This window comes from Crocodylus porosus, unplaced genomic scaffold (genome assembly GCF_001723895.1).
Source record: "Crocodylus porosus isolate Cpor-Errol unplaced genomic scaffold, CroPor_comp1, whole genome shotgun sequence".
Lineage (NCBI taxonomy): Eukaryota > Metazoa > Chordata > Crocodylia > Crocodylidae > Crocodylus > Crocodylus porosus.
In genome coordinates, this window is record NW_017728909.1 from 53,613,757 (window position 1) to 53,641,695 (window position 27,939).

Sequence of the window (27,939 nt, forward strand, 5' to 3'; positions counted from 1 at the left end):
CCTTCAAGAGCAAATTGGATGCTTATCTTGCTGGGATCCTATGACCCCAGCTGACTTCCTGCCCTTTGGGCAGGGGGCTGGACTCGATGATCTTCCAAGGTCCCTTCCAGCCCTAATGTCTATGAAATCTATGGAATGGATTTTGAAGATATCTAAAAGTAGTGCAGAATCGAGATATCTGATAGCTGTGCGTACACAGAACAGATCTCTCTGGGCTCTGTTGACTGACTGCATGGTAAAGCATCACTGTCTACACATGCTGATGCTTACTCCACAGTCAAATAGTTAACTGCAGGGTTGATGCAGGTGGCAGATTAACTTCACAGTAGTGACTGCACAGTAACTCTTGTGTAGATAACACCCCCCAGAAGCAACTTTGCATCGTGACAGTTCCTTTACTTCCAATACTAACATAGTATTAGAGAAAGCAAGAGCCGCAAATGTAGAGAAGCATTAAAAGTTTCAAAAATTGTTCATAGGCTTCTGATTTAAATGAATGAAACAATTAAAAAATTAGGAGCAAACATATTCTGGATATTGGAAGTTTATATGGATCACCTCTTCTGCTTCCTGCCTTCAAGACCAGCCCTGCAGTGCTTGTGCAGTTCAGTTTCCCAGGAGGCTAATCCACATCAGGAGGGCATGGCAATCAAGGCATCAAAGGGCAGATGACAGACCTGGGAATTGGGATAAAGGAAACAGTGACTTGATCACAAAGAGAAATGCATCTGCTCTTGGTTAAACCATTTATTTTCCTCCCTCTCTCTTTTCATTCTTCAGTAGAGAAATTAGGGTTTGATTCTGTATTTCAAAGTGAGTTTTGGTTTCAAGCAAGGAATGTAGACTCAGGCTCTGTCTTTTTGTATGTGTATGTGGGAAATGTGTGCTGTCAACAGATAAAGATCCCCATTTTATCATGTAATTCTTGTCTCCTTTCCAGTTCACACTGCCTGTTAACTTCCTAACCCTCCCCTTTCCACTCGGTCCCTCTCTCCCAGCATGACCTGCCTTTAACCCATACCTTCCTGCTACTGTCTGGTTTCTTAGATCCAGTTCTTATTAAATACTGTCAAAAGCAACTTACCTCTGATCCCACTATCAGCTTAATTTGCTACCTAGGGTTTTAACTTGCTTCTTGGCTCAGAAGAGATAAAAATAGTAAGTTTTGCTACAGTGTAACTGCGTTTATTTAGCTTTCAGAATGACATGCAATATCATTTTTTATCCATTGATGTAAATAATTCATCATTTTAGAAGAAACAGAGCAAATGTATTTTGTGAGGGAAGAACTGAAATGTTGGGGAAAACTTTTGATCAGTTAAAATTAGTGAGGATGTGTTTATAAAGGAACAGATATCATTAATTAGGCTGTAGCTGCTTATCTTTTTTATTATACATATATTGCTGTGGTATAGTGCTTTAAAACATCTGCTCAATAGTCCGTTATGATAGCACAAGAATGCTTTTACGTGAGAGTAATAAAGTAACAGATGCTTCCTGATGACAACTTCCCAATTTGTTTAGGAAACAGTCAGTCAGTCCTGGATTCACAGTTTTAACTTGAAGTGTGGCAAATTATTATAGAGAGGCAAGAATTGGGAAACCAAATGATTGCAAGCAGCTTTTCTAGGGATTGCAACTTAGTCAAAATTTCAATTTATGAACATTTTAATAAGATTAGCATTTTTTCTGCTATACAGATGAATCTGTTAGTCCTGGTGGTTATTTAAATAAAATCTATCAATTCAATAAGAGGCGTAGTTCTCTTGTTTCTTTTATGTTATATATGCATGTCCTTTTTTTTGGACTCATTGTGCCAGGTACGTCCTATTCTTGCTGAAGAGGAAATGATTTATTTTGAGTTTTGGCTACTGAACACTATGATACAGTGGTTTCCAAACCAATGTTCTCCGAGACTGGGGTGAGAGGTCCATGGATTGCATTTGATCTCTTTCTTTTCAAGTAGAAGTTTGATTGTACCAGTGCACATGGATCCTTGAGAAATTTTGAAGGTTGACAGTGATCCCTTGCTCCAAAGTATTTGGAGACCTCTGTCATAACGGGGGGTATGTGTGTGTGGAGATTATGCAAAAATAACTGGGTTTCATTTTAACGTATTAGTTAAGCCTTTTTAAACTTATAGCCATCTATTTAAAAAACAAACAAACAGACGATATACCTGTCTTCTGTCATACCAACATATTCTGTCAGTGGACTGTATTCAGCTACAGACAGGGTAATGGATACTCCAAAATGTATCTTCAGGTGACTTAACTAATTTTATTTTAGAAGATAAATTCAGTAAAGGTTCATTTTATCAGTTAAAAAGACACTGTTAACCAGAGGCATAACTGGGCAGCAGAGGTATATGTCACGGGATGGAGTTCCTAAGGCCCCTCAACTGTGCCACTTTGGCCCCATGGGCACCCTCTATTCTTGTCCGCCATGTCTTGATGTAATGGTAATGAGTGCTTTTAAGCCTACTTGAGCATGGTCCTGTTGGATTTCCCTCAATCCCATGGGTCCCGGACCCCTTGTGGGTCCCGTTCAAAATCGATGTCCCAGGGACACCCCAGCCTTATGGGCTATGTGCGTGGCTCCAACTGCCCTTTTGCCAAGCCTTGCAGATGGCATTGACATTGCCCCATCTAGGCCTTGCTGTGATTTGGCCCCCTTGTCCTCTCTGGGCTCTCCGCAGTCCTGTCTCTGTGCCTTACTGGCACCTGGGCTCTCCGCAGCCATCTTTGTACCCCTCATGCTGCGGCCTCTCTGATGCTGGGGTGTGTGCCCCCAAATACCGCACCCTCTCTGGCACTGGGTCCCCATGCTGTAGCAGGCCCCCAGTGAGGCCTCCTCCTTCCCCAAATAGCCTCACCCAAACCACCGTTGTTGTAAATATCAAACAAACATAAACCCCTGGGCTGTAACATAATACAAAAGACCAGGGTGTGCTCTGCCCTTTTAAAAGAATTGAACTTTGTCCCTGGCACTAAGTGTCTAGTAAGCAAGAGTACCTATGCAGCCCCATTAGCCCTGGGTGCAGCATATCTGGCAGTTGGTGTGTCACTGGGCACTTCCTCTGTGGAGGCTCCTTCCCCTCTGGCTGCTAGCAGGAAACCGCCTTCCCTAGTTCCAGCCTGGGGTTTATATGGGCCCAGGGCCCCGCCGCGTCTGGTCAGCTGACCATGTGCAGGTGCAGGCTAATTTGCTGTCTGGCCTGTTGCCCTGGTAACTTGCACCTGGGCTTCTGTCTTTCTCTTTGGGCTCTCTGCCCAGGCAATTTCTGCTCTTCTAGGAGCAGAGCACCTTAGTGCCTTGTGACAGTATATACAATAGGATTTGCATGCTGGGGTGTTGGAATGGAGGCACAGTGTCTCAAGGCTCTAGTTGCACAGAGTGGGAGCAGACACTTGTGAGGAGAGGTGTTGCTGCCAAGAGCCAGGTTTGCTCTCTTCTAGGCTGGTAACCACAACAGCTTTACATGCCCAGGAACGATGCAGAGCCACAGACATCTGCTTTGTGGGACCCACTCAGAGGTTTGGAGTAGAGAGCCTTCCTGCTCTCCCTGCTGGGAGCCTCTGATTCCCTCATGTCCAGGGCCTGGCCAGAGTTGCTGGGCACCAAGTTTTGACAGTCAGCTGACTGTCAGCCCCTGTACTGCACTGGGGTCTGAAACTGGTAGTGGTGTCGTTTTGAGGCTAACAATCAGCTGATTGTTGGCCCTGGGGCCAGATCCTAAAGTCAGCCAATTCTGAGCCTGAGACCTCACAGGAATCGGAGGTGATCATCAGCTAATTGTTGGCTTGGGCTGGGCTCTTGTCTTTCTACTTCCCAGGTTCTCTCTGCACTGGCAAGTAAAAAGGCTTGATTAGGATATGATTCTTGATCCAAAAAATTGTGCCTCATGGCTGCATCTACACGTGCAATTAATGCGATGCAATAAACTCCGGCGCTTATTGCACTAGAGTTTATTGCTGTAGAGGGGCTGGCTGGGGCATGAGGGTGCTCTAGTGTGGGACTTGCCAGCAAGCAGCCCCCACACTGAAGCACTGTTGTGCCCCAGCCAGCCAGGTTAGTGTCTACATGTGTGTTGCTGCTCGCATGCACATATGGTATGGTAGAAGACATGATTGTTGGGATTGGGGATCAGTTCCTGTTGCACCTTTAAGTGAATGTATGACAGGGGCCTTATTCAGGGCTGTCCTTAGAGAAGGGCGAACCAGGGTAACCGCCCCAGGCCCCATGCTTTGGTGGGCCCTGCAGAGCTGAGTGAAGTGGCTGTGGCCCCTCCTAGTGCTGGTGACTCTACACTGGCTGCATCTGCTCGCCACTGTCCTTCCACTGCCACCACTGGCTTCTTCTTCATGTCCGGGCCCTGCCCCCTGCTAGGGTCATCTCTAGCTTTAGTTACTACTGCTGTCAATACTTTTAGGCTCCAACATTTACTTTCTTGTTGTAAATCCTTGCTTCATCCTTAGAGAAGCTATAAAATTCAAGGTTATACGTCGGCCCTGTATCTTATGTAACACGTCCTGCCACTGCTATTTACCCAAATGAAAAGGGATTAGAAATGGCTCTAAGAAGGATTCAAGTATTTATGCATGTATACAAGTCACAAATATAATGCTTCCACTTGTCACTAGAAATGTAGCAGGCAAAGAGAGATCTGAATATCAGACATCATATTTTTAATAACTACAAAAGTTTCATACTCTAGACTGTAGTCCATCTTCTTATAGAAGAATGACGATTTCTGTCTTCCAGTTCTCCCTTAGATTTGCATTCAGCTGAATGCTTGATCTTAGACATAGGCCAAACTATCATTTACAGGAAATAAACAGGACAATACAAAGTGAAAATGATCGTGAATGGAAACCATCAACCTTCATTTCTAAAAACTAGGCTTTCCACAAGGCTGTTTACACAACCTGCCATTCCCAGTCCACTGACTGGCACCCAACATTATATAGTTCTTTGGGGACACCTCTGATAGATGAAACAGCTTTTCTCTGGAGGCAGTAGGATCTTTGAGGAGGTGTTTCACAATCTAATCTTCCAGTAACACAGAGCATTCCCAAGGGAGGTTTTTCATCATCCATTTTCTCCCTCTCAAGGAGCCAAGTAATCAGAAAGAGTTTTTGATACCTTCACTCTCCTTTTTTCCTAATCCTGTTCAATTCTAGAAAATCAAGGTTTCTCTGTGGAGGTTTCTCACAGTCCTAACTCCCTTCCAGCCGTACAAGCAGAATGTTTAATGAAAAAGTTACTCATGGCCTAACCCACCATGTCTGAGATGGGAGAATCTTTTTAAAACTTGTTCACACTGAGGAAATGCAGTTTTGTGATAAAGATGTTACTTCTTTCCTCAGATGTTTGGGGTAAGAGAGAGTGTGATTTTTCTTTGTAGACCAGTTTAAAAATAATCAAAAATGAGATGTTAATGTGAACGTTACAGTTAAAGGCAAAGTAGACAGTCAAAAAGCCTGAGGCTGAATTGATTCAGTTTTTGCAGGTTAATTTAAGCTGCAGGGATTAAACTGAAACAGAAGTGAACAGATATTTACCTTTTATTCAGAAAATACAGCCACATGCCTGCAGTGGCTCAGGCCAGAAGCTGGGGGGCACTAGAGTACAGCTGTCTGGCACATAGCCAGCATGGGCTGTGAGTTTGCTTCCTCTTCTTGCTGCTCCTGAGGTCTCTAGAATTTGCAGTCCAAAGTTACAGCTGCAGGAATCTGCAGGAGTGCTCATCATTTCCGGTTCCAGGTGCCTTTTGGGATTTGTAGTCCACAATCACAGCCAGCAGTAAGTTTGAGTGGGGGAGGGGTGTTTAACCTCATCCCTGGCCCCAGACGACAGCCAGGGTTTGCCTGAGGAAACAGTCCCCCGCTGCAGGCTGGGCTGCATCCCAAGCTGGGCTTGACTCCCCCCCGCCCTCCCCCCTCTTGTCAGACAGCCCTCACTGCTCCAACAGGAGCAGCCCAGGGGTACAAAATGTGCTGGGATGCTGGGGGACTGTGATTTAACTTGAACCAGGAAGGGGTGTGGGACAGAAGTTTCATAAACTGGTTTGACCCAAATTAGTTTAGTCTGATACTACATTCAACCACGTTTATCTTAAACCAGTTTCAGCCATTTTGAAATTGGTTTGTGTGCACCGAGCTTATGTTCTGTTAAATGTTAAACCAGTTTCTGATCACCTAAACCAGTTTATGTACAACTTATGTCCCTAGCCAAAGTGACTTTTGTACATACATATAGAGAGAAAGCAAAAGAGTACATGCATTGGACTGTTTTGGTGATAGCAATATTAACATTTGTATAGGCCTTGAAATAGCCTTGCCATTGCATAAGGAAGACAGCAAAAGAAAATACTTAACTGTAAATACTTCACTGCGTAGAGCTGTGTTAGCTTGAAGTCAGGCAGAAGATGAGGCACTAAAGACTGATTGATTCAGAGAGGCATGAGTTTTTGTAGGCAACAGCCTTCTTCATTAGATATTAGTAGGCTGTTGCCTACAAAGGTTCATGCCTCTCTCAAGCAGTTAGGCTAAGGTCGTGTCCAGACATGAAGGCACATGTGGTTTGTGGCACTGTAAACTGCATGTGGGGAATGTTAAAATGTGTCCCATGCTGCAGATTTGCTACTAGGAAAGACTCTTCAAGGAACATCTCCCTCCAGGGAGACTCTTCAAGGAACATCTCCACTCCTGTAGTTATGCCAGGGCTCCTCCAACACACTGGGAGCTGGGAGCAGCTGGGCAAGGGCACTTTGTCCAAAGCAAGACAATTTGTCCCTCACCAAAGCGCATGTGGAGGGCCGTGTGATGCAGCAAAAAGTAGTGGCGCAAATTTGTGCCACTACAATTTTTGCTGCTGCTAGTGCATGTCTCTACACATCTGATTGTGATCTAAGGTGCCACCATGCCCTGCCCTCTCTCAGATATTTCTCTGTACATATTTCAGAGTAGAATAATGGCTAAACAGTAGGCCATAAACCTATAATAAAAAAAAAGAATTCCAAGCATTAACGTCACACAAAGGATGATTCTGTTATGCGGGGAGATTGGCTCAAGTTCTGGAGTTGGGATCTGTATTCACTTCTGACTGTGAAGGTCCCTAAAGTTTGAAGATGGTTGAATCCCTTTCTACTTGTCATTTTCCATTTTTCCCATCATATTCTGCCAGGAACTTTTAGTGTTCATCACTTTTCTGCATTCATCAAAGTGCTGTCCCAGAAACATCTGGTTTAAAGATCTGCCAGTTTACTGTATAAATGTAACACCACTCTTTCTTCCTCAATTTTGTTTTAAATAAAATATTGGCTCCTCCGATCACATCTAACTAGAGAGGCTGAGATGTGGGAAGGCGGGGATACTTTACTTTCTTTCATGTGAATTGAGCACAGAATGCAGATATGTACCTGGTCTGTGAAGTCAGATACAGTAATCATTATTGTCCTTTCTGGCAAGTTGTTTGTAAAATCCCCTTAAAGGAGACTTTAAAAGCAATGTCAATACAGAATGGAATTCCCCTTAATGTTCTGTATCAGTGCTTTAGGTGCCTGTTGTTTGATAAGCTGAAATCAAGGTTTATGCAGCTGGACAGTATTTCCAAACTACTTCTGTTCTTTGAGCATCTTTAATTTTTTAATTGGATGCCCCAAATTGTGTTATCTATTTTTCCAACAACCTTGGTATGTAGATTTCCATTTACACCCTTGTTTCTCAACAATATCTGGTTGTCTAAAATGCCAAATATGGATGCAACGCTGTTCATGTCTGCTGTTATAGTTTATCGGTTCTTGTAACCCCTAATGGATTGATTTGTGGGCAAGGAGTAAGGTGAGTTAAAGACCACAGTTTCAAATATGAAAACTGTCTTATGTTTTAAAGCAGCATGAGATTTGAGCTATACTGATATTTCATTTTTCCTTCTCAGTCTTTCCTGCTGCACCCCCAAAGCTCATTTGCTTTTAGGAATACAATTGCTCAATTGTGTATGGAGATTTAGGGTTTGGAAGGCTGATCAAGTTCATATATCTTTTGTGTGTATCTTCTTGGAAAAATTGTTCTAATGTATTTAATTAGTTCACTTAATAGGGTTGAAAACTTAATGGCTTCATTTGCAGAGGTGATGGACATATGCAGTTGCTATGTAAGATTGAATTTCTAATTGGGAGCTTTTGGAAGTATTGCTCAGGATAGGGACAGACATTCAAAAAGCCTGAGATTGAATTGATTCTATCTTTGCAGGTTAGTGAAACCTAGCTAGGCTAAATCACTCTGTAACTGCACAGACATCCTAGACATGTAGGCACATGCCTGCAGTGGCTCAGGCTAGAAGCCGGGGACTGCTAGAGTAGCCTTCCCTTCACTTCCCTTCCCTTCCAGAATGCTGAGCAGTTTGACCCAAATCAGTTATGTCTGATACTACATTCAACTAGGCTTATCTCAAACTGGTTTCAGCCATTTTCAGATTGGTTTATGTACACTGAACATCTGTTCTGTTACAGGTATAAACCAGTTTCTGATCACTTAAGCCAGTGTATGTGTAATGTCTGCCCCTAGCCTCAATCTTCTGGTTGGGTTCCACACCTTCTGTTTCAGTTTTACAATACAATAATTTATTTCAGTTCTACAGTAAGAGGATGCAGAATTTGTCTCAACTTCAGAAATTTTATCAACAAACATAACCTCCTGTAAAATAGCTGTCATTCAAAATGGAACTGGGAATTCCTGTGTGCAATGAATCAGCTTTGGCAAGTGAAATAGATAGATATTTCTGGGGATATGTGATGGCCTCATGTTTGATTGATTTTTTTTGATAGTAAAAGGTAATAAAGAGAATAGCTGCTTTAGCCAGCTTATTGCCAGAATACTCTGTCACATGATTTTCCAGAGGTACTATTTTGTCTTTGTGTTTCTCTCTCAAAAGCAGTCTGTATTTAGAAAGGCCCTGATTCAGCATACAACTCACAGTTTTAATGTCAACCTTACCAGGATTAGGGCCTTATGTTTTTTAATTTCTGGTTTTACCATTTCCGTAGACCTCAAGTAAGAGTTTAGTAAGGGATAACCCTTTTATCCCTATATTTATTAATTAGTTGCTATCATGGTAGTCCCATAGTTCCCTCTCAATGCAATCACATGATTTAATGAAGCACCATGTTTATGTTTGTTTTTTCAGGAAACCATGGATGATTCTCAAGTAGCTGGAGTCTGTGCAGCAACAGAAGTGATTCGCTATGAGTATCATATCTTGTATTCCAGCAGCTACCAAGTACCTGTTTTATACTTTAGGGCATGCTTTCTAGGTAAGATTTGTTATATGTAAGACAAATAACAGAAGAAGCATATGCTGGGGTGAAATGGAATCATACTGACATAGATTTTGTATTGAACATGGGAAGAGAATAGTGATTGTGCATAATAAGAAAATAAGAGATGGGGCTACTCACTAGTTAATTATCTGATACAAATAGATACTGTACATCAGGACCTTGGAGTAGATGATATCATCTCAGCCTGAGGAAGGTTGATCTTTGGCTCCTGGCATCATGCCCATGGTTGACTAAACCTGCTGGAGATTTTTCTTTTCCTTCTCTTTAAAATGAATACAAAGAACTTAAAGCTACAGAGCCAAATTCAGCTGTGGAATAAATAGACACAACTCTGACATCAATAGAGTTGTGCCTGCTTTCTCCAGACTTTCACAGTGTTTAGGTCAGCTTTTACATTTAAAAGAGTATGCTGTCTTCCCATCTATTTAAAATATTCTTTAAAAAATAAACATTAACTTGTTTTAGCCATTTTAAACTGTGCTTTAAAACTGGTTCTTCCAGGATTTTTTTTACCTTTATCTTGTCACCCACTGTCCAACTGTTAACGATACTGTGTTTTCACTCACTGTCCTGTCAGGAAGGTAGAACACATTATCTGTCTCTTTGGCCACTGTTAGTTGTGCTTATTTAATCTGCAAACATAGTAGTATAACCAGACTGCAGTACTGTCCATGCTCCTTCACTCTCTGTCCAAAAGATTATGCATCCAGGGTGTGGGGGTTGGAATTCTCCAGCCATTTCTAAACTTGATTTTCTCCATGGCAGCATCACCAGCTTTTGTGTTTTGATTATCTCCTAACTTTATCTAGATAAAGGCATCTGAATGTTGCCAGTGATATCTTTTTCTTTTTAATTAAAAAGTAACTTAAGCTGTGTTGAATGTATTTGGTAGATTCAATCACTCATTGCCTTATATTGTTTAATGGTTTCTAATTTTGCAGTGTTAGCAGTTTAACGAGCACTTTAGATTTAAAATTGAAGAATAAATTCTCAGACTTCCTAGTGAAAAAAAATTAGTCTGAGGTGCAGTTTCAAGTATTTGGCAATGGTAAGTTGTTGAATTGGGGTATTGAGAATTGGGGACACATCTCTGTGTCTGTTACCACTAACAGATCACTAATTCACACACCACCATGTTGCAAATTTATTCCTAGGATTATTACAAGGATTTACAAATGTGCAATATTCTGATATTAAACGTGTTGTGCAGATGACAGAAGGATATAGAAACTTTAGCTGCTTCAAAATAACAGAGTAGGAGACAGATGAATTTATTTGTGATGCTGAAAAATATCATCTTCCTGGGTTTAGTTGAATTAGCAGTTTACCTTCTCTATGCAGCAGGGTGGTATGATGCTGCAGGTAGAGGAAATAGGACACTATTTCTACAGTACTGTACTTTCATATAATTAGTATTCACCATAAGCAGTTAATCACCAGAGAAGAGCTCCCAGAGACAAAACAAGTTGTTTAGCTTGTCAGCATCAGGGAACGGGAGGTGTTGAAACATGACTCCTTATAGCTGAAAGTGGATCTCACAGAAGCTAGTGGATGATCTAATGCACAATCTTGGTATGATGTGCCAACAGCTCCCCTTGCAGTACACAACTATAATTGTTCCTACAAGTATAATTATGTTTTAAAAACACTTCTTGGGAGCTTTTCACAATGAAAATAAGGTGGTGGTCCGGGGAGGGTAATGTTGTGCATATGTGTATGTGGATTATGAAGTCCTGCGAGTCTCTCTGTATCACTGTTAACATGTGTCTCTCTTTGGTCCATTTAAAGATGCACTGATACAAATACTGATAACCAATAGTCTTTGCAAGAGAATATTTGATTAGTATCACAGCTTGTATTTTCATACTGTGTAGCACAGTTTCTAGATATTGCAAATCCTTCTGTTTCTTCAGATCATTTACTCACTGCCCATTTAGAACTGTCTAAAGACCCTAACGTGATATTTTGGGGAATATACGAATCACTGTAAACAGAGACACCCTTTCACTTTAAACTGCTGCGACAAGTTTACTTTTTAGTTTGCATAGACCTCATGTGGAGACATGTGGAGATGATTCCAGGCAGTGTCCTGATATTTTCGCCCTTTCATTATGATGCTACTGTTTTTCCTTTGATAACTCCTTGCCTTTTGTCTCCAAAAAGTCACTATTGTTTACCCCATCCCTTTGCAAAGTTGCATGGGAGACCAACATCAGGTTCACTGAATAAATAACTATTACTGTGTATAGATAGGTGATGGGAACAATTCTTTCCCATTTGCTCTCTCTTGCTTTCTCCAAGGTCCTTCAGGATCAGGGCTAGAGGAATCTCAAATCTGGAAACAGGCTTTTTTATCTCAGCATACTTTCATAAACATTTTAAGTTGAAAAAATCTTGAGTGTAACACTGATCTTGATGAACCCAAAATCTTGGCATTTGAAAAAAATGTCAAACTCCTCCAGCGTAAAAAAACATTCTTAGAAAATGATTCTGATTCCACAGAGTTCTTCCCTGATCTTTCATTTCTCTCCATTTTGTTATAACATATCTCAAATGGCCTATGTTATCACAGTTGTCTGGTGTAGGTGGACTGAAACCTGTCAGTGTTACACCTTATGCTACCCAGAACATGTTGCAAGGAATAAATATAAGCTATAACCCTTCCAGAATCTGGACCACATTGCTCACACAACTCTACCCTGCCTTACAGCAGGGGACTGGGCAGGAATCCCAAACTCTGATTGCTCACTGGCAGTGTGTTATGTGGCCACTGGAACTCCAGGCCAGTCTATGAAACAATAATTTCTCTGTTCAACTTGACTGTTAAATAGTTTTTCATATTTTGTGATATTCGTGTGCTCTTCTTCATGCTACACGTTATAACAGTGCCTGGTACCAGCCTGTCCAACACTTGCAGTCCACAAATAGAGTATTCAAAAACACTTGTTTAGAACAGTTAAATCTTTAGTATCCCATTGTACAAGATTCCAGTTTGGACAGACTTACTCTGTTGACTTCACAACCCAAAGATATTCTTCTCCAGGAACTGCTTCAGGATCGTCAAATTGGATGTCAGCCTTGAGAGTTGTTGTTCAGCTTTACTCAGATCTTCAAGTGTGATTGAGCTGAAACATGAAAAACAGTTCTTTCAGAGGAACTAAATTTGGCCTGTATCTTCTATTCCAACTTTATTCCAACCCTGAATCAGTCTATTGGTCTCCTGGAATTCTTTCTGAAACTCTGCTCTGCTTTGTGAAACAAGGAGTTTGAGTCCAGATTTAGGAAGACATTTAAATTTATTGTAGTCTTTGGAAATTAGTATTACAGCATAAGCCTAGTTCTGTGGTGTAGCAGGGAGGGCAAGGACTGCAGCTAGAAAGAATGACTAAATATGATGCCTAATGCCACTCTCAGAAAGATGTCTTTAAGAGCATAAGGGAACCTATAGAGAGATACTATCCCTCTGAGATACTAAGTGGCTTCTGATACTTCTCAGGCAAATGATCCTGATAAGAGAAGCAAACATTCCCAAATGGAAAGTAGTAGGAACCCAGAGAAACAGACTTCCCATCATCTCAGAGTCAACCTTCTACTTGTTTGTCTTTTGTAATTGAGACTTTTATTTTCCTTCTAGCTGCTGAGGCTACAAAAAAGGAGTCTTCTAGAAATATGTGAGCTGTTGTAGATGTAGACAGTTGACAGATAGTGTCACCAGTTAGTTTTCTTATTTGACGCTGGTATCCTCCAGATAGGCTAGGTTCTCTCCAGTAGGGTTTTGTTAATCAGGTGAGTATTTTCTCCTTTCCTTAACTTTCAAGATGTCTCCAAGAGACATGTATCCCCGGAGTAGTTGCCTGCAGCTCCCAGGAACCCACACCATATATCCAAACAGTTCTTGAAACTACTTATAATGAGCTGACAGCAACACAGATACACAGTGGGAATAGAAATCACTCACGGAGTGCCCTGATCCTCAGGAAAAGAATGGTTCAGATCACCCACCACTTCTTCTTCCCGACACCCAGGGGAGAAATCATTAATGTTGGCTCTGAAGCTGCAGAAGGAGGAACATAAACGTGTGCTGGTGAGAGGTAGCAGAGACTGCATTTTCACCCTCTTAGTGAAGGCAGAAGGAGCAAGGAAGAGCAGGTTTTTTTAGCTGATACCTTAGACTTTGTATCACAAAAATGTGGGTACCTGTAGTAAGGCCATACTGATCAAAGGTTAAAAGGTGAAAGCCTAGAAGTTAGTCAAAGTTCCTTACAACTTTAAAGTGAGGGCTTTCTGTTTTAGCCTTAAACTGTACTGAAAGTAGCACTGAATGTGACCCAAAGAGCTTGTAGAATTGTTGCTCTGAAAGAGGTGCTTCAGTCTTGCTCTGTGAATCAAAGACAAGTGGACCACTATTTCCCCCTGGAGAAGAGTGGTCACAATTATGGGACAAATACAGCATCAGGTTCCTATAGGTTGTACTATGGGAAGGGCCCAGAAGAGCCCCCACACTCAGCCACAAGAGACTTGAGACCTCTAAATTCTCTGTGCATTTTCTAGAACAGCATTTCTCAACCTGTGGGTCACAACCCAAAAAAAGGTTTGCAGGAATATGTCAAAAGGGTTGTGAACAAATTCTAAAAACAGATTCTCCTTTAAAGGAGACTGTGGCTTTTCCCTTGCAGGCTGGCAGAGCTCACCCCTAACCTCCTCGCCCCATGCCCCAAACACGAGCAGACTGGGACCTGGGGGTGGGGAGCAGCAGGTTGGGAGTGAGGGGCACTGGGTTGGGATTGGTCACTGATGTTTACGAATGGGTACTGGTACAAAATATTTTGAGAACCACTGCTTTAGAATCATGAAGGTGCCTTCTTTCTCTTTATCAGGTAGTACTGTTTCTCTGCGAACCAGAGATCCCAATGCTTGCTTGCTTCTTCCTTTTTTTTCATCTCATTTTCCTCTTCCAGTGTAAAGGAGCAGAACTGTCACCTCCACGACAAGTTTGCTTCAATGAGGCCAAAAAAATGGATTTGGGGACTTCCATAAACTGCCTTACATTCAGGCCAGATGAGACACAGCATTGATGGAGTTTCTCTGCTGGCTAATTTTTGCTAAAGAGCAAACTTCCTTAGATTTCATAGATTTCATAGACAGGGCTGGAAGGGACCTTGGAAGATCATGGAGTCCAGCCCCCTGCCCCAGGGGCAGGAAGTCAGCTGGGGTTATAGGATCCCAGCAAGATAAACATCTAAATTTTTCTTGAAGGCATTCAAAGTAGCTGCTTGAACCACCAATGATGGCAGGCTATTCTAGACCTTGGGGGCTTGGACGGTAAAGAAGTTCTTCCTTATGTCCAGCCTGAAATGGTCTTGCAGTAGTTTATGACTGTTCGACCTTGTCATCCCTTGTGGCGCTCTGGTGAACAAATGTTCCCCCAGATCCTGGTGAACACCCCTTATAAACTTACAGGTGGCCATCAGATCGCCCCTGAGCCTGTGCTTTTCCAGCCTGAAGAGTCCCATAGTTCTCAGCCTCTTATTGTAAGTTCTGTTCTCCTGACCTCTGATCATGTGCATGGCTCTTCTTTGGACTCTCTCAAGCTTCTCCACATCATTTTTGAATTGAGGAGCCCAAAACTGGATGCAGTGCACCAGCTGCAGCCTCACCAAGGCCGAGTACAAAGGGAGAATGATGTCTTGGGATTTGCCTGAGAAGCATCTATGGAGGCAAGCCAGAGTTTGGCTCGCTTCACTGGCCACAGCATCACATTGAAGGCTCATGTTCATCCTGTGGTCAGTCATGTCCCCCAAGTCCCTTTCATTCATAGTGCTAGCCAGCATAGCACTGCCGAGCCTATAAGGATGCTGCAGGTTTTTCTTCCCAAGGTGGAGAACCTTACATTTTTTGGTGTTACACACCATCAGGTTCTCATCCACCCATTTCCTGAGCCTGTCAAGGTCAGCCTGGATCACCCTCCTATCCTCAGGTGTGGATGCTTTACCCCAAAGTTCGGTATCATTGGCAAACTTGGCCAGTCTGTTTCTGACTCCACATCATTAATGAAGATGTTGAGCGATACAGGTCCAAGGACAGAGCCTTGAGGGACCCCACTGGTCACAGGGCACCATGACAATTGACTTCCATCAACCACCACCCTCTGGGTCTGACCAGAGAGCCAATTCCCCAGCCAGCGGATTGTGGTGGAACCAAGGTCACAGTTGGCCAGTTTTGCCAAGAGGTGATCATGGGATACCAGATCAAAGGCTTTTTTAAAGTCAGGATATATGACATCAATCTCCTCTCCCTTGTCCAGGTGATAGGTCACCTGGTTGTAAAAGGAAATAAGATTGGTCAAGCAAGAGCTACCTGTAACAAACTTGTGCTGGTTATCCCTCAGGATGTAGCCATCGGCCAGTCTGTTAAGAATGGCCTCTTTGATAATCTTTTCTAAGACCTTCCCTGGGTAGAGGTCAGGCTGATGGACCTGTAGTTTGCTGGATCCACTTTCCTCCCTTTCTTGAAGATAGGCACCACATTGGCCGTCTTCCAATCTTCAGGCACTTCACCAGAGAGCCAGGAGTTTTCAAAGATCCATGCCAGGGGCTGAGTTATGATGCCAGCCAACTCCTTGAGTACCCTTGGGTGTAGATTGTCGGGGCTGGCTGACTTGAAGGTGTCCAGTCTCTCAAGGTGTTCCATCATGAGGTCAGCTTTGATGGAGGGTAAGAAATCTCCCTCACCCGGGCCTCCCTGTCCTTTGATGGGCAACGTATCACATGGGACGGGTGAAAGACTGACACAAAGTTCCCATTTAGTAAGTTGACTTTTTCCTGGGCGTTAGTTGTCAGTTGTCCCATCTGGTTTAGTAGGGGTCCAATGTTGCCTTTGGTTTTCCTCTGGCTCCCCACAGATCTAAAAAGGACTTTTTATTATCCTTGATACTTGTAGCCAGTTGGAGTTCCATCGCAGCCTTGGCTATCCTGGTTCACTCCCTGCAGGTCTGTATCAGTGCAGAATATTCCTCCTTGGAGATGGATCCCTTCCTCCATCCTTTGTAGGTCTTTCTTTTAGCTGCAGGAGGTCTGCTGTTCCCTAGAGAGCCAACAGGACTGCTGTGCCCTTTTGCTGCCTTTCCTCCGAGACAGAATAGACTTAGCTTGTGCATCTAGGATTGCTCCCTTGAGGAGCAAGCACTCTTCCTGAACTCCCCTCCCCATGAGGTTGTGGTCCTTTAGGGCCTCACTGACAAGCCTCCTGAGCTTGTCAAAGTCAGCTTTCCTGAAGTCGAGGACTTCTGTTTTGCTGACTGACTTGCCAGCTTTATGGCAGATGGTGAAGGTGATCAGCTCATGGTCACTGTCACCTAGCTTCCCTTTGATTGTTAGGTTTCTGATTAGGTCGTCCCTGGTTGCCAGTATCAGATCAAGCAGCACTTTACTTCTCATTGGCCCGTAGACTTCTTGTGTCAGATAGAGGTCATCCACGCACGAGAGGAAGCTTTGCAACCTCTTGGATTTAGCTGAGCGCTCTTCCCACGAGATGTCTGGGTAGTTGAAGTCTCCCATGACAACCCTGGACCAGGAGCGTGTGGCCTCAGCCAATTCCCTGGCGAACTTCTGGTCAAGTTCTTGATTCTGGGTGGGAGGTCTGTAGTAGACTCCCACCATTGTGTCCCCTGTGTCATGTTCCCCACAGATTTTAACCCAGAAGCTCTCCAGTCGTCCACTTTGGGTGCCAATGTTGACTTTCAGGGACACGTAACTCTCCTTGACATAGAGAGCTACACCTCCACCCCTTTTGTCCACTCGATCTCTCCTGTACAGGGTATACCCATCTATACCCAGCCACCAGGTCTCCGTTATCCCTATAACATCGTAATTATCTGTGTTAAGCAGGAGGACAAATTCCTCCAAATTATTTCCAAAGCTACTGGCATTCATGTACAAGCATGGAAGTGTCCCCTTGGAGGCCCTTGCCTTGCCTACAGGTTGTTCCAGGGCTGGAGCAGTGGTGGGCTCCCTTAAGTGCCTTGGCCTGCTGGCTTTGCAAGGGTTGCCTAGCAGGCCAGCAGAGAGCTGTAGGAGCCCAGTCCCACATTTATGCCACTTGCTCTGAAACACGCCTTTCATGGCAGGGGCTGGGATGGTGCAAGCTGCTAAGGTGCTGAAGCCCAGAGGTTACAAGTTTGAGACCATAGCTGAAGCACTCCCAATGCAGCCACATCAGATTCCAGTAAATTGCAAATTTTGCTAAATACCTTGTCACAAGGACACAAAAAAGGAAAGGAAAGGCCTTTGGCAGTGAGACAGTCCTTGGACTGACCTGGTCTTGTCTAGAGGATAGTGAGGCTAATTTTGTCAGGACTAAAGCAGCTCCCCAGTGCACAGTCTGAATCCCAGACTGGCAGCAGCCTTTTTGAGTGCTAGTGAAGGTTTGAGCATTGATGCAGTTCTGAAATCAACCAGGCCTTTAGCCAGGGTGGTTCTGTCTTCAGTTCCACTCATCAGTGGTAGTAGGGCATGGTGCCTTTCTAATCTTGGGAATTATTGGATCTAAAATATTAGTAGAACCTGCTTTTAACTTGGGGCAGAACTGAATCTCTGTTTTTAAAGATCTGTATTGTAAGGCAAACTTCATGCTGGTTAGGGTTCCATGTATAGATGAGGCATGCTGAATGAACTTCCCTTATGCAGCATGCATATTACCTCCAAGAAGATGGGCTGCCTCCTTTAGTTTTGAGAGCAAAATAACAACTAGAATTATAATTGGAAGTCCAATAAATTATTAAAACCCTTTATTAAACTTCAAGAAAACAATATGAAACTTGCAAAAACTGTTAGGCTCTAGTATTAGAGCTAAGGTTTTCACACCTGCAGCTGTTCTCTAGAAAGGAAGGGACTGAAGCATTTGGGACTGCACAACCTCTGTTTAGTCTTGGTACCATGAGAAGGCTGTCATACTTTCTAGATGCTGATGATTCTGAATGGCATAGAGCACATGACAGAATCTGAGATGTGGAAAAGCTTTTTTTCAAAGAGGCTGTTTTCCTTCCATTTCACACAGGGGTTAAACAAGGAATATCTAAGGCTCTGACTCAAAGGGGTCTGTTGTAAGGAAAGATTTGTGTTGACTGCTGTGGCTTTTGTGTTTATATTCATATACAGAAGCAGGTGAATTGATTTATCAGAGACCAAATACTGTAAGTTAGTGGCAAAGACTGGAACACTATTCAGGAATCTGTGGCTCCCACTTCTTTCTTCATTCTTCTTTCACACTACACTAAAAAATGCCTGTTTTCTGGTCAGGCATTTCCCAAGGCACTTTTTACTGTTTCTGTGAATGTCAGGGCTGTTGTTTTTCAACATTGAGAGTCTCCAATATTCTGAATATATTAGTTAGTGCTTGTTTAGCAGTTACTCTTGTGTATTCTGAGCTCTAAGTAAAAAACTATGAGTCTCTCAAAATGTTGAGTTGATGAGCTGTAGCCTGGCATTTGGTTTTAATGACACCTAAATTTTGACAAAGCACAGTAGGAACTAAATCCAATGCAATTAAAACAGAGGGAGGATGATACAGTAAAATATGTTTTGTCTTGGAAGAAAGGGAGCCTGAGTTCTGTTTGTAGTCACCTCAGTAGCTTTTCTTTACTTTATCAGATAGTTTCTTTCCCACTGAAGGCAGGGACCAGGGCTGGGTCCCTCTCCTCTAGGACAGGGTCTGAGTTGCCCTTCGTTCTTTTTATTTTCTCTTCCACATCCTATATTATTTTTCCTTCTAGCTGTTCAGTCATCTGGCTTCAAGAGTAGGGCTGCAGAATACTTGAGCTATGCCAAGCCCATGACCTGGTTGTTAGAGCACTTTAACTGAAACCAAAAACTTTTTTTACCTACACCCATATATATGTGTAATTAGGACTGACTACATAGTTTTATTTTAGCAGCTAAAACTCAACAGCTAGACAGAGACTTAAGTCACATGTTTAACTAGAGTCCAGAGTGAGTGGGGGGTTTGCTTGAAACTCCCCCTCATATCCTGTTACTATAAGCTTGCTGAGAGGGAAGAGGTTGCAGGGAAAAGAGAACCTGAACCCTTCAGATCAAGGAACAGCAAACAGGGGAGCTATGGAGGAGTTTGCTAGGGAAGGTCTGCTTGGAAAGAGGCACAAAGTGAGAGGCAGCAGAGATTAGAAGACCCAGAGGCATGACTGGAGGATGTCACAGTACCAGAGCCACTGCCACTTTCATTTCTTTCTCTGCCTCCAGCTGTGAGGCAGTGGCCTTCAGGGAGAAGGCAAGAGAGCTACAGGAGGAGTTAGCAAGGCTCCAAAGCATCCTCTGCCATGAGGACTTCATTGATTACATGCTGGAGGAAAAATCTAGGTCTTTGGAGGAAGGGCTGCCAGAGGAGGTGCTAGAAAAGGAAAAGGACATGGACTCCTAGGAAGGTGGAAGCTTATAGATTCATAGACATTAGGGGTTGGAAGGGACCGTGCGAGATCGAATCCAGACCCCTGCCTTAGGCAGGAAGTCTGCTGGGGTCAAATGATCCCAGCAAGATAATCATCCAAATGCTTTTTGAAAGAGTCCAGAGTAGGTGCTTGCACAACTTCTGTGGGGAGCCTGTTCCAGACCCTGGACACTCGGATTGTAAAGAAGTTTTTCCGTATGTGAACAGCTATTCTCCCAAATCCTGGTGCACCACCTTATATATTTATAGGCTTCCACCAACTTCCCCCTGAGCCTTCTCTTCTCCAGGCTGAAGAGTCCCATGTCCCTTAGCCTCTCCTCATAAGGCTTGCTCTCTTGACCTTTGATCATGCGAGTGACTTTCCTTTGGACTGTCTTGAGCTTGGCCATGTCTTGTTTGAAATGGGGGGGCCCAGAACTGGAAGCAGCTGCAGCCTCACTAAGACTGAGTAAAGTGACAGGATGACCTCTCTGATTTTGCTTGAAATGCATTGGTGGATGCATGCCAGGTATTGGTTTGCTTTGCCGGCTACAGCATCGCATTGGTGGCTCATACTCATTTTGTGGTCAGTCAGGACCTCCAAGTCTCTTTCAGTCATAGTGCTAGCACCGCTGAGCCTATAAGTATAATGCTGGTTTTTCCTCCCAAGGTGGAGCACCCTGCACTTCCCTGTGTTGAATGCCATCACGTTTTGGTCCGCCCACCTTGTGAGCATGTCCAGGTCGGCCTGTATCCCCTGCCTATCCTCCAGTGTGACCACCCTTCCCCACAGTTTAGTGTTGTCCACGGACTTTACCAATCCACATCTGATGCCTGAAGCTTGTATCTTCTGGCAGCAAGAAGTTGTGATCCTCACGTACAGTGGTTTGCCTGAAGAACGGATATGGAGTGCTAGCAACAGAGGATGAGTGCATTCCATTGGCGGAAGAGGCCAGGCCAGGAATCTCCAAAGTGGGGAAGATCGAGACCACTGCCACAAAGAGGAAGCTATGGGTGGTGGTGGTTGGAGACCCACTTCTGGGGGGGTGGAGGGATCCATCTGATGGCCTGACCTGTTGTCCTGGGAGGTCTGCTGCTTGCCTGGAGCCCGGATCTGAGATGTCACAGAAGGATTACTGAGACTCATCTGACACTCCGACTACTACCCCATGCTCCTCATCCATGTGGCCACCAATAATACTGTCAGGAGTGACCCTGAGCAGATCAAGCGTAACTACAGGGCTCTGGGTGCAAGGCTGAATGGGACAGGGGCACAGGTAGTTTTATTCTCAATCCTTCCAGTCAAGGAGAAGGACCTTGGCAGTAGCAGATGCATCCTGCGGATCGATGCATGGCTGCACAGGTGATGTTGCCAGCATGGATTTGGCTTCTTTGACCATCAAATGTTGTTCCAAGAATGATTGCTAAGAAGAGACAGGATCCACTTGATGAAGAGAGGGAAGAGCATCTTTGAAGACAGGCTTGCTAACCTGATGAGGAGGGCTTTAGAGTAGGTTTGCTGGGGGATGGAAAAACAAAGCCCTGAGGTAAGTGGGAAAGTGGGGGACCTGGAAGAAGCAGAAACAGGAGGGGGAAGCAGGGGAGGCCTCATTCTTCCTGAAAAAGTAGGGCAATCGTCTAGTCATCTCCAGTGTTTGTAGATGAATGCATGGAGCCTGGGAGACAAGCAGAAGGAATTGGAAGTCCTCACACAGTCAAGGAACCATGATGTGATCGGAATAACAGAGACTTGGTGGGATATCTTGATTGACTGGAGCACTGTCATGAATGGCTACAAACTGTTCAGGAAGGACAGGCAGGGGAGAAGAGGAGGGATTGTGTTATATGTGTAAAAGCTGTATGCTTGTTCAGAGCTCCAGTATGAAATTGGAGATAGGTCTGTTGAAAATCTTTGGATTAAGGTTAGAGAGCAACAAGCATGATGATGGGCGTGTGCTATAGACTGCCGGGAAGATGAGGTAGATGAGGCTTTCTTCAGACAACAAGTGAAAGTTTCCAGATCACAGGCCTTGGTTTTCATGGGGCACTTCAATCAACCTGACATCTGCTGAGAGGGCAATACAGCATTGTACAGGCAATCCAGGAAGTTTTTTGGAGAGCGTTAGAGACAACTTCCTGGTGCAAGTGTTGGAGAGACCAATTAGAGGCCATGTTCTTCTTTACCTACTGCTCATAAACAGGGAAGAATTAGTGGGGGATGTAGAAGTGGATGGCAAGTTGGGCAGCATTAACCACGAGATTATTGAGTTCAGGATCCTGGCAAAAGGAAGAAAGGAGAACAGTAGAGTATGGACTGTGGGTTTCAGAAAAGCAGACATTGACTCCCTCAGGGAACTGATGGAAAGGATCCCCTGGGAAGCCAGTCTGAGGGGGAAAGGAGTCAGAAGAGCTGGTTGTATTTTAAAGAAACCTTACTGAGGGTGCAAGAACAATCATCTCTATGTGCAGGAAATGCATAACTATGCATATAGAATCCAGATTGTGCAGAAGTGCCTCAAATTATTACTATTTGACTATGTAAATGCCTTAGGTACAAAGGTAGACAAGTCACCTTAGGTACATAAAGGTGAAATAGGATTTAGCCCTAAATTTTGAATGGCATGGAACAAAAATATTAAAGTATGGCATCTATTTCAGTCTGTGATTATTTATAGATTATTTATAGATTTCAAAGCTGATTTATAAATCATTTATATATAATCATAAGCTTTCACTTATGGTCAATGTACCCTGCTCTAGGCAGAAATAGGGATAGGATGCAGATGTACATAAAATTTGACATTTTTAGCATAGGTCAGTCATTTTTGGGCAACCCTGAGCGCTGGTAATGGGCTCTTGACCTTTCTTCTTGCTGCCTTCTTTCTGGCTGTGCTGTCCCTGGTCAGCTCTGTTAGGAGAAGCAAAGAGACAAAAGGCTACATTGTTCAGTAGGTGTCACAGTAGCCACTTGTTACTGGCAACAACAATTATAGATTGGTCATTCAGGCAGTTGAAATTTTGGGCTTCAGGAATGTGCAATAAGGCTACTAAATTCTTGTGTGTTGACAGCCCCAAGGACCAGGGAATTTGGAGTGCTCACAGATAGACATACATTTTATGCAAAACTGGGCGTGTCTACAGGAGACTTAATGCACAATAAACTAATTCTACTGCACATTAGCATGTTGTGGCAAAAGCCATGCTAATACACAAATGCACAGTAAAAGGAGTCTTCTGCGCATTAAGTGTCATGAAAATGTTGTTTGCTGTGCATTTAATTTGTGTCTCATTAGAGGTACTAAACTTAATGCACAGTAACAATGGTACATTAATGCATGTGTAGATGTGCCCACTGGGTGCTTATCATTTAGTTAAGGACATTTAGTTAAGGCACATAAAATCACTCTGTTTGCTTGCTACACAAAACTCTGAACAACTGACCGAGTTCACACAGTTTCCCAATACAAAATACTCCACCAACCAAATGTGTCTTTGGAATAGATTTCTGCTACCTGCCAACATTGGCTCTGACATTGAAAAAGGAGGAAAGACCTATAAAGACCATAATCTCTCCCCTTTTTTCCCAAAATGTTTTCTACCAGAGCAATCCTTCCATCAGTTATCTATTTCTGTACATTTATGAGGGAAGAATGCCAGGCTTTCAGACTATCAGTTCATGAAAGAAGGTAGGAAGGAATCCATTCTTCAGTGACATAGTTAATCATGCTGTAAGTTACATTCTTAACTGTTCCTTCTGGCTGATAGATCAATTGAGGTGAATTTTCTGGGGCTTTCAGTATACCACTGACACTTGGCCCTTCATCTTATCTTCTAGCAACCAAGGCTGGTAATTTAGGTAGGAGTTTGCAGGAAAACAAAATCTAGGAGTAGCTATGCCATTTTTATCAATACCAGGATTAAAACTACTTTAAAATGGAGTTACATTTAAACATAATAAATGTTACAGGGATTGGTGTCGTTGTTATTGAACAACACAGAACATCCAGAATGAAAGTTAAATCCAAATATTTTAGGTTACAGGAGCGCATAGTTTGAGTTCCCAAACAACCTTTACTTTGCCCTATAGTGATACCATGTAAAAGTCATATATTCATTGTTAAGATACTTTAGTTCTTATAGTTCAAGAATAAATTAAATGCATTTGTAAGGGCTAATCATATTTTTCATGGTATTGCTGTAACTGCTTTTCCATACTTTAGTAATCTCCTTCTCTTACCCATTTTTGTACTTTCCTCCCTCAAGTTTTTTGTGCACATGCAGCCCCCAAATTCCTTCTGTTTTTTGGACCATCCTACATTCCCTTGCTCTCATATCCCTTTCCAATTCGTCTGGCAGCCTTGCATCTCTTCCAACACCCCATACTCAGAGACAGTTTTTCTCTCCTGCCTCTCTCCCTTTGCACATGCACACAGTCTTTAGCTTTCTTAGACCGGCATTCTGTCCTGCCCGTTGAATAAATATGTTCAGTGGGTAAAATGTTGTGTCACAGGGCGGGGACCCAGGAGCGACTGTGATCTCTCCTGGTGCCCCCTACTGTGCCAAGTTGGCGATTAAGCACCCTCGTTCTTGCCCACCACGTCTTTGATGGTATATGTATTCTAAGGGAGGCTGCCTTCTTGTCCCTCTGGACACGGTGCTCTTATTTATCCTGGTCCCTGTTCTGTGAAGAGTGATTTTGGTGCACCCAGCCCTATTGGCTGTGCGTGGCTCCTCCCACCCTTTATACCACACCCCAAGCCTCTCAGATGTACCGGACGTTGTTGAGTCAGTTTCTATAGCCCGTGCCCTTGCGGACGTCCTCTGGGCTTCTCTCTGTATGCTCACCCTCTCTGGGCTTCTCCCCGAGCTCGCGCCCTCTCCGGGGCTTCTCCCCGAGCTCGCGCCCTCTCCAGGGCTCTTATTCCTGCATGTCCTCACTGGGCTTCTAGTCTCGTGCGCCCCCTATTTGCTTATGCACCTTCACTGGCACTCCCTAGCTTCTCCCACGGCTGCTGCCTGCCCTGGGCCTTCTCCCCGCGGTCTGTGTACAATCGCTCTCCCTGGGGCTTTTCCCACACAACACTGCCCCACTGGGCCTTGCTTGCACTCATGCCTGCACTGGGGCCTGTCTCCACGCTCACGCCGCCCACACTGGGGCCTTGCCTCGTGGCTCCCGCAATTGAGGCTCAGGTGGCCGTAGCCGTGCCTGGCCTCCAGATCCCCTTCTGAGGTCGTACGCCCCATTGGGGCTTCCCACAATTGGGCTCAGGCGGCCTCGGCCTTACCTGGCCCCTAGACCCCTTTTCTGGGTCTTGTGCCCCACTGGGGCTTCCCACTATTGGGCTCAGGCGGCCTCGGCCTTACCTGGCCCTCAATCCACTGAATCCCCTTCTCAGGGTTGGGGTCAGTGTACCCCCTAACTGCAGTGCCCTCTCTGGCACCAGGAGACCCCATGCTACCATGGAGCTCCTATGAGGCCTCCTCCAACCCCTTATAGCCTTACCAGGCCCTCCGGTGTAACAACAAACAAAACCATAGGCTGCTCGGCCCCAGCTCAAACTCAAGCCTCCTGGCCAAAACATAAACCCTAAGCCCTCTGGCTAATCATCATTTCCATCCCTGCCAGGGGCTCCTCTGCCTGGTATCCGTGCCCACAAGCTGCTCAGGCCATCAGGCTCCTCATCTTGGCCTGCTCCCACAGAGCTCCATCTTCTGCAACTGCCAGAGTGGAACTGCCTATGGCCTCAGCCTGGGCTGTTTATATAAGCCGGGCCCTGCCCCCTTCTGGTCAGCTGACCAACTGCGGTTGCCCCAGTCAGCACCTGTCCTTCCCTCTAGGGGCAGGCACTTCAGTGCACTGCGACATGTTGATACAAATATTTAGAGTTAGTGATCACTTTGTCCATCATCCATCATCACTGGAAATTTCTTTTTTAGCATAGGCTAAAATAAAAATGTTCTGTTGCAGAGGATTTAATGAAGATCTACCTTGTTTCAAAATATGTACCACTACCTACCTAGTATTCTCAATGAGACTGATGCCCTCAGAGCACCTTTAGTTTGTACAGCTCCTGTCAAAATGGTCACCAATTTCAATTGTTCCCAAATAGAATTCAAGCTTCAGGGAAGATACTGAACTTCTATTTTGTGAAGAGATAGAGAGCAGTACTATTAGTGGTAGAAAAAATTAAGGCAGTGGCCCGGTCTGCCAAGAATAGGCTCCAGCATCAATCCAGCAACAGGAAATTTGAAAAACAGCAATTCTTTATGAAATTCTCTGAAGTAGAACATTTATTTTTAGTTTCTAAAGAAGGAGAAGCTTTCAGTTATGTAGAGTAATGGGAAAATATAACCAACAATCCTTTAAAAACAAAATCCAAAACAAAAAATTCCCTAACCCTCCTCTACAAATATAGTTTGCACTTAAGATTTCAGTGAGTTTGCTATACCAGAAGTTTTGTTTTTTGTTATTGGGATAATCTGGGCAAAAAAAGTCTGACATCACGTGCTAAATTAGAATCAGAGTAATCCATTCAGCGGTTTTTTTATCACAATTTTGTTATCAGAACAAAGATTATCTTAGAAAGTATACAATGAAATCTTTAACGAGAAAATATTTTTTGTAGAATTTTCATTTAGATCTTCCATTTTGTCTGAAAAGTACAGACAATTTTAATTATCCTTGTAGCATAGTATTATTTGCTACAAATAATAGGAAGAGGACTTGAGAGCATGAAATAATACTTCTAAGACTTGTTTCTAAATTATGTATCATAAATTAATTGTTGTTAACCTTTCGTTCCACATTTGCCACAATCTAAAGATCTGTCATCCCAATAGAGAGGGCATGCAGGTCTGCCAAGCCATGTCTTCTTCTTGAGGAAGGTAAAATACAATTATTTAGTACTCCTTTAGTTCCTCAAATGCTTAATTTGCCACACATTTTGATGCTACTGGTATGTGTTGCCTATAGACAGCCAGAACTTGGTGCTGTTTTATAAATTTGTGCAAAAAATTAGATAAAACATGGACTGTATGTAGGCAGCTGGTTTTTAATGTGTATCTAAACATGACATTCAAATGTTAATTAGATGAATAAATCTTGTTCATTTTACAGACATGAAAATGTCATTGGAATAAAACTATTTATCACAGGATAATGGTCTTCTGACACCTGATAAATGCCAAGATGGAAACTACTTATTGAAAGTGTATCAAAATATTCTATTGCTGTTTGTCAAAAAAAAATATCAAAGCCAAATTGACATGCTTATATTCAGAGTGGTTGACACCCAACTCATGGTATAATTCTAGAAAATAGTATGTTAACACAACTTACAAAGAAGAAAATTCTGTAGATTGATGTCTTCAAGAATATTAAAGGGCACAAAACTTATCTTCAGAATTTTTTCCTCAGAGTTTTTTCCCCATTCTTTTACAATATGATATGTGTTTTTGTAAAGTAACTGATGATGGAAAAAATAGACTATGTACAGGCATTCATTTCTCTCTGAAGACAATTCTTGTAGTAGAAAAATAGTCTAGGAGCTGGACTGTACAGAAGTTTCTCTAGCCCGGAGCGGGTAATTATTCAGTTGGCGGGCTGCTTAATGAGTTTTGGTGAGCTGTTGAGGACTGTAAGGGTAGCTGCGCTCCTTGACATGTGGCATGCCCCCCTGGTCACCATCTTGGGACCAGAAGTCCCACCCCTGACCCCTGACTTTTGCCACTAGCCATCCATTCACTTGCCCTGGAAGTACTCCTTTTGGGAGATGGGGGTGCCATCTTGAAACTGGAAGAAAACCAAATCATATACTAAAACAAACATCTACTATAACTTATTTTAATTTTATTTTTTTAAATTGTCCTGATTTATGTGTGTTTGTGTAGTACATCTAGAGGTGATTGCATAATAGCTCAAAATACTTGTGTATATTGTGTGTAGGAGGGAATAAGAGGGGTGAATGTGGAAAGTGTGGGGGAGGCTGGGGTGGATGTGGAGGGGGATGGGTGTGTGGGGTATGTGGTTGGAGTGGAGGTGTGGGGAAGGGTGTTTGTGGGTATGGTTGAGGGTGGGAGTGTGTGTGGGAGCTGTGGGACAATTTAGGTGTGTTTGGGGGCATGGTGGGGTGTGGGAGGGTGTTAGTGTGTGTGTGGGT

The 27,939-nt window shown here is 43.5% G+C and overlaps 1 protein-coding gene across 3 annotated transcripts in view; it reads left to right on the forward strand.

Annotated features, from left to right (window-relative positions):
- The window catches only part of ATG10 (autophagy related 10), a 160,576-nt gene that overhangs the window by 76,241 nt on the left and 56,396 nt on the right, over positions 1-27,939 (forward strand). For all 3 annotated transcript variants that reach the window (XM_019532317.1, XM_019532318.1, XM_019532316.1), the window contains exon 4: positions 9,190-9,316. In XM_019532317.1, the coding sequence (XP_019387862.1) occupies positions 9,190-9,316 (127 nt within the window). The remainder of the gene's footprint in view (positions 1-9,189; positions 9,317-27,939) is intronic.